We start from the raw sequence: 12,792 nt of genomic DNA, 5'->3' as shown, positions 1-12,792 counted from the left end.
ACCCTAATCCTCACTAATCATGGAACTGTATGACAACGGTCCAGTCGCTGTGAACCGTGCGCCAGGCTCCAGGTTTAACCTGCTACATATGGTCTGAGTCCCATAATGATATAAATACATGTCCCCAATTATTGCACAATGTTAGCCTAATATGATCCACTAATGCGGACGTGACAGAGGAAAGAAAAGGTAAACGGAATGGAATGTAATGAAGCCAAAATCACCTAATGATCCAAAAATCACCTAATTCGCCTATACAGTCGTGGCCAAAAGTTTTGAGAATGACACAAATATTAATTTCCACAAAGTTTGCTGCTTCAGTGTCTTTAGATATTTTTGACAGATGTTACTATGGAATGCTGAAGTATAATTACAAGCATTTCATAAGTGCCAAAGGCTTTTATTGACAATTACATGAAGTTGATGCAAAGAGTCAATATTTGCAGTGTTGACCCTTCTTTTTCAAGACCTCTGCAATCCGCCCTGGCATGCTGTCAATTAACTTCTGGGCCAAATCCTGACTGATGGCAGCCCATTCTTGCATAATCAATGCTTGGAGTTTGTCAAAATTTGTGGGGTTTTGTTTGTCTACCCGCCTCTTTTTCCTGGCCATGGACCCAAAATATCGATGTTTTGTTCCCCGAGCCACTTAGTTATCACTTTTGACAAGGTGCTCCATCATGCTGGAAAAGGCATTATTCGTCACCAAACTGATCCTGGATGGTTGGGAGAAGTTGCTCTCGGAGGATGTGTTGGTACCATTCTTTATTCATGGCTGTGTTCTTAGGCAAAATTGTGAGTGAGCCCACTCCCTTGGCTGAGAAGCAACCCCACACATGGTCTCAGGATGCTTTACTGTTGGCATGACACAGGACTGATGGTAGCGCTCACCTTGTCTTCTCCGGACAAGCTTTTTTCAGCATGCCCCAAACAATCTGAAAGGGGATTCATCAGAGAAAATGACTTTACCCCAGTCCTCAGCAGTCGAATCCCTGTACCTTTTGCAGAGTATCAGTCTGTCCCTGATGTTTTTCCTGGAGAGAAGTGGCTTCTTTGCTGCCCTTCTTGACACCAGGCCATCCTCCAAAAGTCTTTGCCTCACTGTGCGTGCAGATGCACTCAGACCTGCCTGCTGCCATTCCTGAGCAAGCTCTTTACTGGTGGTGCCCCGATCCCGCAGCTGAATCAACTTTAGGAAACGGTCCTGGCGCTTGCTGGACTTTCTTGGGCGTCCTGAAGCCTTCTTCACAACAATTGAACCGCTCTCCTTGAAATTCTTGATGATCCGATAAATGGTTAATTTAGGTGCAATCTTACTAGCAGCAATATCCTTACCTGTGAAGCCCTTTTTGTGCAAAACAATGATGACGGCACGTGTTTCCTTGCAGGTAACCATGATTGACAGAGGAAGAACAATGATTCCAAGCACCACCCTCCTTTGGAAGCTTCCAGTCTGTTATTCGAACTCAATCAAGATGACAAAGTGATCTCCAGCCTTGTCCTCATCAACATTCACACCTGTGTTAACGAGAGAATCACTGACATGATGTCAGCTGGTCCTTTTGTGGCAGGGCTGAAATGCAGTGGAAATGTTTTTTGGGGAGTCAGTTAATTTGCATGGCAAAGAGGGACTTTGCAATTAGTTGCAATTCATCTGATCACTCTTCATGACATTTCAAATTGCCATCATACAAACTGAGGCAGCAGACTTTGTGAAAATTAATATTTGTGTCATTCTCAAAACTTTTGGCCACGACTGTAGTGTAATTTGATAGATAGGACTTTTATTTGAATCTAGGTTTCTCTGAAGACATAATAACAAGTTATCCATACCACCAGAGGGTGCAGGGGGACCTTTCTTTGTGATTTTGACCAGATAGACAGATCTTCCGCACAAATACAGCTCCCCATGTGCTGACCTAAGATTGTACTTTTCTATACTACGAATTGTATGACTGTGTACAAAACCAAAATTGCCTTATTTTTGTGCATAAAAAAATCTGCCAATGGTATACAACATCTGCCATTGATATAAATACTTGACATAATGACAAAACAGAACTCAGATACACTCTGGATCTACACAGAGAGCTGTATTTGTCTGTATTCTCAGAAAAGTAGTTATTCTAAGGCAAATCTAAAAAAAAAAATAAATAAAAATATTTGAATACGGGTTTCTCTGGAGACCTAGTTTTAAGTTTGGTGGAGGGGGAACCTGTATCAGTGGTTTTGACCAGATAGACAGGACAGATCACCTGCAGAGATGGAGCACCTTATGTACTAGCCTATGGTTATAACTGGTTATAACTAGGTATGACCATGTACAAAATCAACATTACCTTACATATATGCTTAGTTGCAGTCAAAACAGCTCATTAAAAGTATGTCAGTATGAATACTTGGTAGAACTGTAATAAAGAAACCAGCTACCCTCTAAATATACATATAGTGTTGTATTGCTGTGTATTCTTCGAAAAATAGTCATTCTACGGGAAGTGTTATATAAATACATGAATTCCTATAAAATCGTCCAATATTCTAGATGTGCAACTTGTTATGGTATTTGGGTTGCTATTACATTTGGTTTGAAGTAACTGAAGATTTGGGCATGCTTTCTGAAGTCTACAGCCATAGGCCCTACCACTGCCATTGTTTCACTAGCAACGATGCTCATGCTGGCTTTGGGGTAAGTAAATAAAGAAAAGGAAGCCATATTGTTGGTCATTGTCTCACAGGTTCAATAGATGAATCACTTTTTTAAATTAAGTATATTTCAAATGTTGGTGTACTGCCCCTTTAAAATTGCCCGTCATTTTTACCACATAAGACAAAATGTATACTTACATCAACATTCTAAAAACGAAATGATAACAATAAAATGATGGTAAATTGGCTTAATAGTACTTCTGTGGATTGTACTTTGGAAAAAAGCTGCACATTATTTAAGTGAAATGTATATTCTTGTTTTCTAGAATATGCAAATACCCTTTTTTTTTGCGAAAATAAGTATTTATTTTATTTAGATAACATTATTTACATATGTAATGATGTTTTGATAATAATTAATTTGATATTTTGCTATGATTGTTGCTTTTCCAATAGTTTCTTCTTGGGGTCAAAATTACCCCAGTTGGTAATCCATGTCTGTAAAATTTATTGGTGGTATGAGGGATAAGGGAATCCTTTGAGGAGCAGTATCCACAGAAAGGGTGGACTAAGTTATTGAGGAGGGAAGAATGCCTCCTACTGGCACTCTAACACAATTTCCAACAGCATCTGGTCTCCTACCCCAGAGATCAACCAGACCTGACCCTGCTTAGCCTCAGATGAAAATCAGCAGATAGAGGCAGTCAGGGTGATCTGGCCGCTTGCCATACATGAACGCATAATGTCCCTCTTTTGTGCTACGATTTCCCTCCATGTCTACTAATACATAAAAAGTCAACCAGGGAACCCTTGTGGTTACACCTGGCATCTTTAAACTAACACATACCACAAGACGTTGGTGGGTAAGAGAAGATGCATCTGCATAGCAATGGAAGGGGAGGATGAAAAGGCAGTGAGGACTGGAGGAGAGTTCAGTGGTGGGATAGTCTTCTGTTGGCCTACATGGGGCAGACTTTGTTCTCTGGGATAGGCAGCTGGACGAAGGATCTGCACTTGCGGGGGGATGCCTCCTCATTCTTAGGCTGGGTGTTGCCGCAGACCGGGATGCGTGCTGCTATGGCTGACATCTCGCCCCCCGTGCAGCTCTCCCCCGTCATTCCCAGTCGCTCCGACGTTGCATTCATGTTCTCTGGCGCAGGCTTGCCGGTAAAGAGCTGAATCAGGCACTTCCTGAACTGGAAAAAGGTCAAAGGGCATTAGAACAGCCAATCGAAAAAGAAAATACAAGACAGGCAGTGAAGGCATTGGCAATGAAATAAACGTTCTTTTTGGAAAAGTTCAAAAAGCACATTCTTTGTTTCTTAATGTGTAGTCTTCTGTTTGGTGCCTTTTGAACAGGACCCAGGTGATATCACACTCCCAGGCAATAAGTGGATATCTGAACTGTCAGGTTACTTTAGCTCCTCTTAAAAAGAAGCAGATACGCGGCAGACATTGTTACCTGGCTGTGCAGGTAGGAGATATTTATCATACTTATCAAGAGATGCCCAGCACGTACTGCAACATTTCCATAGCTCCACTTAGGAGACTGAAAAGATTTGGCATGGGTCCTCAGATCCCAAAAGGTTCTACAGCTGCACCATCGAGAGCATCCGGACTGGTGCAAAGCTGTCATCAAGGCAAAGGGTGGCTACTTTGAAGAATCTCAAATCTCAAATATATTTTGATTTGTTTAACACTTTTTTTGGTGAAGAAAAATGTTAATACATGATTCCATATGTGTTATTTCATAGTTTTGATGTCTTCACTATTATTCTACAACGTAGAATCCTTGAATGAGTATGTAGGTGTCCAAACGTTTGACTGGTACTGTATATATTCAATATATTCAACGTCACATAAAATCTATTCCAAATACATGTAGATACATTTGCATCTTTGCTAAAAGATCGGGCAGTACACTACACTACAGATTTAGATTTGTTCTTAAAGGAGGTACAACCGTTTGTCATTGAGGTGGTACCCTGTAAGGTAATCCTTGGTACATTTAGTTATAGGTACATAATTGTACCCCAGTTCATACCTCAGTACCTTTCTTACATATAGTCCAGAAGGTACAAAATCATGCTTTTAGAAAAGTTACAATTTGCCCTTATAGGGAACCACAAAAATGACAAAGCCATAATGTTCTTAGTAAGTGACAAAAATGTACCTCTACCATAGACCACTTTAACTGGGACAACATAATGCCAGCAGCACTTGTGGATTTGACAGCTCTAATGCAGTTTCACCTCTGACACCGCCAAAACAACCACTATGCGGATGTCGACTAAAGCGGATCTGATTGAATAGAGCCCTTAATCTTTTTGTACCCCAGGGAACAATACTGTACCCTAACCGTACCCTTATTTTTGTATTCTTTTTTTATTTGCGTTTTTATGGATTTAAACACAAACTATACATTGTACAACGCTCAACAATATGTTAAAGTGTAGGTCTAGGTCTTGTGCCTCCAATTATACAGCTCTACAGTGGTGGTTAGCAGTGTGTTTAGTAACCAAGTGGGAAGCAGGAATTTACATCATCTGGGAAAAATCTACCTAAATGGCCCTCCAACTGTTAATTCAAATCACATCAAATTGTATTAGTCACATGCGCCGAATACAACAAGTGTAGCCCTTACAGGGAAATGCTTATTTACAAGCCCCTAACCAACAATGCAGTTAAAAAAAACTATGAATAAGAATAAGAAATAAAAGGAACAAGTCATTAAAGAGCAGCAGTAAAATAACAATAGCAAGACTATATACAAGGGGGTACCGGTACAGAGTCAATGTGCGGGGCACCGGTGTCGAGGTTATTGTGGAAATATGTACATGTAGGTAGATTTATTAAAGTGACTATGCATAGATAATAACATAGAGTAGCAGCGGTGTAAAAGGGGGGGGGGGGGGCAATACAAATAGTCTGGGAAGCCATTTGATTAGATGTTCAGGAGTCTTATGGATTAGGGATAAAAGCTATTTAGAAACCTCTTGGACCTAGACTTGGTGCTCCGGTACCGCTTGCCGTGCGGGAGCAGACAGAACAGTCTATGACTAGGGTATAGAGGTCCTGGATGGCAGGAAGCTTGGCCCCAGTGATGTACTGGGCCGTACGCACTACCTTCTGTAGTGCCTTGCGGTCATACCCTCTGTAGTGCCTTAGTGCTCATGGGCACAGGGACTATGGTGGTCTGCTTAAAACATGTTGGTATTACAGACTCGGACAGGGAGAGGTTGAAAATGTCAGTGAAGACACTTGCCAGTTGGTTAGCGCATGCTCGCAGTACACATCATGGTAATCCGTCTGGACCTGCGGCCTTGTGAATGTTGACCTGTTTAAAGGCCTTACTCAAATCGCCTGCGGAAAGCGTGATCACACAGTTGTCTGGAGCAACTGGTGCTATCATGTGTTATTTGCATCGAAGCGAGCATAGAAGTCGTTTAGCTCGTCTGGTAGGCTCATGTCACTGGGCAGCTCTCGGCTGTGCTTCCCTTTGTAGTCTGTAATGGTTTGCAAGCCCCGCCACATCCGACGAGCATCGGAGCCGGTCATCTTCAAACTTTATTTTTTTTAAAGTTACCAACAACGCAAAAAAACGTACAAAAACACAGTTGGTTAGGAGCACGTAAAAAAATATCAGCCATCTTCTCCAGCTGCATAATTACTATATCGTTTTTGCAAGTAGCTCTGAAAGCAGTGACCATGAGCCAAAAGTGGTACCCGACTAAACTGTACTGGCCAGATTCAGACTTACGCAGTGTAAGCATTTCCTACGCACTTCTCAGTAGTTGGTTTTCAGACTTACCTTATGCAGATGGGTAATGGGCTTTGCAGGCGTGGTTCTCTTGCACGCACTGAATACATTCAATTCAACCTCTGAACACCCTCCCACTTGCTGGCCAACAGATTTTGTCATGGAGTTCATTCAATAGGGTTTTCCGTACATTTATCTTAAGCCATCCCTTTAATAGGAGGTACCTTTAATTCGAATTTTCTCGACAGACTCACTAGAATACATAGAGAACAGCTTCCGAATATAGATATCAATGAAAGAAAGCCATCTACATACAGTATATGCATAGTCGTCTCCGTTTCAGAACCAACTGGTAGACTTAAAAATACTCTGACCTTGAATCATAAAAAACACTGGTTTGGAGAGCCTTTACGCACTAAATATATTGATGAATAAAAAATGGAGGGGTTCGATTCATCCTGCAAGTTGTCATATTCAAGTTCAATCCATGAAATATTGGAAGGTGTAAAAAATTGTATAACAGGTTTAGAACAATAGTCCTAGAAATGTGCCTAATCCTCACTAATCATGGAACTGTATGACAACGGTCCAGTTGTCGTGAACTGTGCTCCAGGCTCCAGGTTCAACCTGGTAAACGGAATGATGTAAAACAGGCTACAAATTGAAGGAAACAAACACTAAAGTGACAGTTACTGTACAAATGTATGTGGGTATCACCAATGGTAGCTCCTGTATGTGGCTAACATTTAAAATGATCCAAATGATAAATAAAACGGAGAAAAGCCCGGGATATATTTAAAACAATCTAAAGTGCATACATGAACTGGGCAGGTACAGTTGCACAGAAACCTATAGCTTGGGTCTTTAAATTTCATCCACGCAAATACTGAGGGCAATGAAAATGTGGAATAACGGCACAGTAATTTATAGCCTACTTCACTGTGTGAAAAGGGTCCACAATACATGCCATGTTGATATGACTTACAGTTTGCTTCCATATGACTGGTTTCACATTCGTCTCCAGCGATCATAAGGAAAAATCATCTCAAATAAATTGCTATGTGGATTTACAATCCCCTTCTCCAAACGGATTACTCATATATAGGGCTGTTGCGGTGAACTTATTGCCACCACACCGGCGGTCACGAGTCACGAAGGCAGTCAAATTCCACGGTAATTAGCCTTCTCCAAGCTCTGATGCTGCTGCCGGTCATTAGTAGCCTACCAAACTTGCTAACTGCCTAACTGCTAATCACTCTGACATTAATGCAAATGCCTTTGAATATGCAATTGTGCCTTAAAAACAGAGTGGTGGCCTCCGTGAGGGACAAATTACGTATTAACCTTGTATTTTTTAAATTAATAGTTAAGACATTTATGTTCTGTTAATGCTGTGTTTTTATGGACTCCACTCTAGCTTCCTGCAGCTAGTCTGGGCATCGAGGACATGGGTTTTACTTGAGCTGACAAGTAAAACCCCCGAGCTGATAGCTTGAGCTGACAATTGATGGATATCTTAGCGATAAAAACCAACAGCCACATTCCATTCTATGATTAGTGGTGCATGTGAGACATATGCCTCTGGGCTGATTGAGCCTGCATTCCATAGACAAGATATGGTATATGTTTAGCCAGGATAGAGATAGCCTGGAGGAGCAGAACAAAGGCCTCAGTATTCCTAATTATCCTGGCATCTGGGAAACGAAGACAAGGTGGGGTTAAAAATAACACCAGAGGCAGATAACTAGGAGATGAACCCAGAGTGCATTATGATGGCCCTTAGTCTGCATGGGAAGGGTGGAGCCAGCCATGATAGCATGTTTAGGTCTACTATATATACACAACTCTGCATTTCTGTAAAAGTTAAGCACTCGGTCCGACAGTCAAGACTGTTGGGCTGACGGTTTCATTATTGCAATAATGAATCGATATTAAATAAAGAGGATTGTTTGAAGAAATGACCAAGTCTCTCTCAGTACTGAATTTCCACAACATCTCTACTAAAAAGAGGAGGATCCCATCAGCTAGGCCTACTATATTTATTTCTCAACTTTCCTAATATTAAGCACATTGTTTATCTTTACAACAAGAGTATAGCCTACCTGGTTGGCATGAAAATGAACAACGGGAAAAGCGTCCTCCATTCACTATTTAAGTGCATAGATTTATTTTTTCCCGCTGCCCGTTTCGAGACAGGTGCATGATAATGGTCCGTCCTAAACAAATTTCACAGCTATATTATTTAGTATATGCAAAGACAAGAATAAATCAATAATATTCTGATGGATGACAATATTAGCCTATCACTTGTGAATGATATTATCACTTGTGAATAATGCCCCCATAAGAAACTGCCATTTTTTGTGTCGCACACCTCATGTCGTCCGGGTTAGGCCAGGTTAGGCCATCATTGTAAACAAGAATTTGTTCTTAACAGACTTGCCTGTGTAACCGATGTGAAATGGCTAGCTAGGTAGCGGTGGTGCGTGCTAGCAGCCTTTCAGTTGGTGCTCGGAGACTTGAAGTGGTGGTTCCCCTTGCTCTGCAAGGGCCGCGGCCTTTGTGGCGCGATGGGTAACGATGCTTCGTGGGTGACCGTTGTTGATGTGTGCAGAGGGTCCCTGGTTCGCGCCCGGGTCGGGGCGAGGGGACGCCGTAAAGTTAAACTGTTACACCTGGTTAAATAAGGTTAAATAAAAAAAGTTTCAAATGTAGCCTAGCCCATAGGCCTATATGTTTTGTTTTTATAAGGTTTGTATCGCAACTAAAGTGTCCAAAAAACATCTTAAAATTAAGCACAATATATCTGCTTTACAAGGGGTTTAGAGCCTATCTGGCATACATAAGCAGCATGTGTTTCAAGTTTGGGGAAGATCATTTTCTCCACAAAAATGCACCTTTATAATAAAAGCATTACATGCATAATCGCATTTGTGTCACTTTTGATAATGGTGTTTTCCCGCTAATGCAACACTCAAACTTATAGCCTACTGCCATGTGCACATTGTTGCACTTCTAATGTGAAGAAATAGCCTAATAGTTTATCAACAAATTAAGATAAATGTTCAGATCTGTTGCGTTAGCCACATTGCATACCATTTTTTTGCTAGTGGTTGTATTCATTTGAGATCTATCGCATCCCATAACTGTCCCAAACTGTATTTAAAAGATCATTTCTCCCACAGAATACAATAGTTAAACTTTTGTACTATGGAGGATAGTTGATTGACATAGGCTAGTGCTTTTGCTCATTTACTCATCTTGTTGGCTGACGAAAAGTAAATGTGGACAGTTCTTCCAATATCTTCAATATGCACCTCGATGTGTCTGTCTTCACTTGTAGCCTGTTAGAAAGACCCGATCACCTAATGAAGAGTGTACAGCCTGCGCAAATAAACAAAGCAGAGCTCATGCCTTTCAAGCAACCTTTTTCAAATCATCATTAGCGTCGCATCATGCAGCCTTACAATGTATAAATATAAAAAAATATAGCCTAAAGTTTGTAGAACAACTAAAGTTACATTAATAACTCTAAATTAAGCATATAGCAGTACCTATTTCTTTGTTAACCGCTCAACACAGATATAGCCGCATGTGCGCACTCCCTCAAATCTTTTGGGGAAAATATTTCCATTTTATTCAGCTTTGTTCAATTGTATTCTGTATACTATAAAATAATGCCCCGGAATTCTAAGCAAATCTTGTCTGTTAAATAAACTAGTGTAGCCCACAGCCATTTGGCATAGCCAGATCAGGATCTAACTTAAGGACAACTCAGAGTATGCTATTTTGTTATTCTGAAATAGACTACATTTTCTTCATGTCATGCTTCTTTAGACTTATCTAAAATAAATAATTGATTTATTGTGAAGGTGTCAGCTATATTACATGGATTTATTAGACTTTTTAAACTGTAGATGTTCCAAAGGTCTGCATCAGTGGCTTGTAGTCTATGCGTAGAAGCCAGGAGATGCTAAATGTGTTTATGCTAATTAACGGTTAATTATCGTGAGACCGACAGTTATTTGTTTGACAATCACCGGCTGACAAACTTTTGTGACTGCCACAGCGCTACTCATATACCTCCCTCTTATCAATAGATCTTATCAATTTATACATTACAGTGCATGGCGAATGCTGTTATTTCTATCAGAAAAAAGAAAGTCGATTATTTTTCCACTTGGAACTGGCAAGTTCGATCAACATTATTCATGGTTTCCTCACACGTAAAGATGGTGTAATTATGAGAGAATTAAGTCAAGGTCAGAATACAGTGTATCTATAGACACACCTCCACCACACCTTGTTTTCTTGGATCTCCATCCCAAACGAATAGCAGGTGAATTGCATGCTATTCTCATGCTTAAGTTTAAGATCAGAGAGAAAAGAGCATAACAATTTAGAAAATAGCAAATAAATTCAATTCCATTCCATTTAGGTGCACTTAACTCGGGTTGGAATTACCCCCCTAGTGTGTCTTCCTAGCTGTCACTCAAATGTTGAGGGACTGAAGCTCATTGGCTGAAACTCGAATTGCTACCTGGGGTGTAAATAGGGAAAAATGGCACCTCACAGCAACAGTCGCTTTCAAACTAGCGATTTTGTGGCTAATTAAGGTAATTCTGCTCATATGTTTGAACTACACATTTACACATCCAGCCTAAAGAGAGAGTTAAAAAAATACTAATCACCAAAGTACAGGAGTGTGTCTTTAAATCAGCCATGGGGGGCAATTTAATGCAAGATTAATTATTTTATTTTATTGTTAACATTTCTAGCCTGTCTATCTATGGATAACAGGGTGGATGTGTTATGCTTGTCCCACTCAGTTTTACACCACAAAACACCAAAACATTTGAACCAGCTCACCTGCTTTAACACTATGATTTGACTATTGATGTTCAATGTTTAATTTGAAGGAGAAAATGAAATAGTAATCACATGCAATAAATAATAATGTTCCGAAATAACTTTGTCAAAACAACAAAATAACTAGGGATTTACAATAATGGTGAAATAATAGAGTATTTTTGTGGGTTAGTGGGTTAAAATCTTCATAAAAGTCACAGAGGGTGCGTGGAGGGACATGTTAAAATGCAGAATTTTGTCACTTCAACCAATTTTATTCTTATTGAAAATTGGTGCATAAATTCTACTTAAAGTGGAACCGACAGCGTTTTAACTACTTTGCAGATATGAAACAAACAGACAATCATAAATATCAAATTCCCATTTTATGCTACAAAACCAACTTCATTAAAAGAGGTTTTAAAAATAGGTTATATTGGACTCAAAATTCCATGACGTACAGTAAGGCATTGTTGGCAGAATAGATGGATGCAGATCAATGCATGATCAATATAATTCACCAATACATTTCTTGGTAGTCCAAAAATTATTGCTATGAGGTTGTCAATCACAGCTGGCCTCGTACATTGTTTGCTGTCTCCACTCATTCGGGATGCACTGTTTCAGTTTCAATGACTCAATATTTTGGACGAAGGCTGCGAATGTCAATACAATCAAACTAGCAAGGGCAATGCTCACAAGTCAGTCATAACGTGGCTAATAGGCTAGCGTATCTTTTTATGTAGCTCTTTATTTAGCAACCTAAAAGCCCTGAGCCTAATGTTAGCTAGCTAGCTGCTGGGAAGATGTCATGTGATTAGAAGAATGGGTGAGTGACTGACTTTTTCCCCTCATATCGTTTTTTCGGTGGCTACAGCTAGATGCAGGTGTAAAGAAAAATCAAATCGCTTTGCTGGCTAGCTAGCTAGTTAGCTATGCTTAACTTGAACGACTGTTATCCACTTAGCATATCTCTTGCATTTGTAAATTCATTCTGGCTATCTATCTACTCCGATATCAGAGTACTCTTGTCTGAGTGTGCCAGAGCGCATAATAATGGATGAATTTACGAATGCGCGACACCCGCTGAATAAAACCAGTGTAAATGTATTAATGGTGGCTTTGTAACTGCCTTCATACACACTTTCAAGGAGAAACCTAATTTAATCAATATGCCTACAGAAATGCATACCAGGGTTAGTTCGACTGATAGCCTTGTTTGCAAAAGCCAAGTAAGAAAGTGCATAGACCTTGGAATTGGTATTTTTTTGAATTGCTCATTTCTTTCTGTGATTGTTTATTTTATTTTATCTGTTAGTGTTATTTGAAATGATATTTTCACTAAAAGCATCTGGTTTCCCATTCTTAGCTACTCTTGGCAACTTTGGCTGCCTGCAAAAAAATTACGTTAGCATGCACCGAAAGTGAATTTTTATTATCCTCATCACACAGTTTAGTGCATGTTTACCTCTGCTTTCAGTGTTTCTTCAAGGCTGGCTCAATGACCTTTAAGGTGATTATTCATCTCTGGTATATTT

The 12,792-nt window shown here is 40.0% G+C and overlaps 1 protein-coding gene across 1 annotated transcript in view; it reads right to left on the bottom strand.

Moving 5' to 3' along the window:
• Positions 1-3,061: 3,061 nt before the first annotated feature.
• LOC129853102 (vertebrate ancient opsin-like) overlaps positions 3,062-12,792 on the bottom strand; it is a 28,754-nt gene continuing 19,023 nt past the window's right edge. Inside the window, exon 5 of the mRNA XM_055918819.1 lies at positions 3,062-3,842. Within this exon, the coding sequence (XP_055774794.1) occupies positions 3,606-3,842 (237 nt within the window). The 3' untranslated portion in view covers positions 3,062-3,605. The remainder of the gene's footprint in view (positions 3,843-12,792) is intronic.

The sequence above is a fragment of the Salvelinus fontinalis genome, chromosome 1 (assembly GCF_029448725.1).
Source record: "Salvelinus fontinalis isolate EN_2023a chromosome 1, ASM2944872v1, whole genome shotgun sequence".
Classification (NCBI taxonomy): Eukaryota; Metazoa; Chordata; class Actinopteri; order Salmoniformes; family Salmonidae; genus Salvelinus; species Salvelinus fontinalis.
This window is presented reverse-complemented; position numbering and strand designations above follow the sequence as displayed.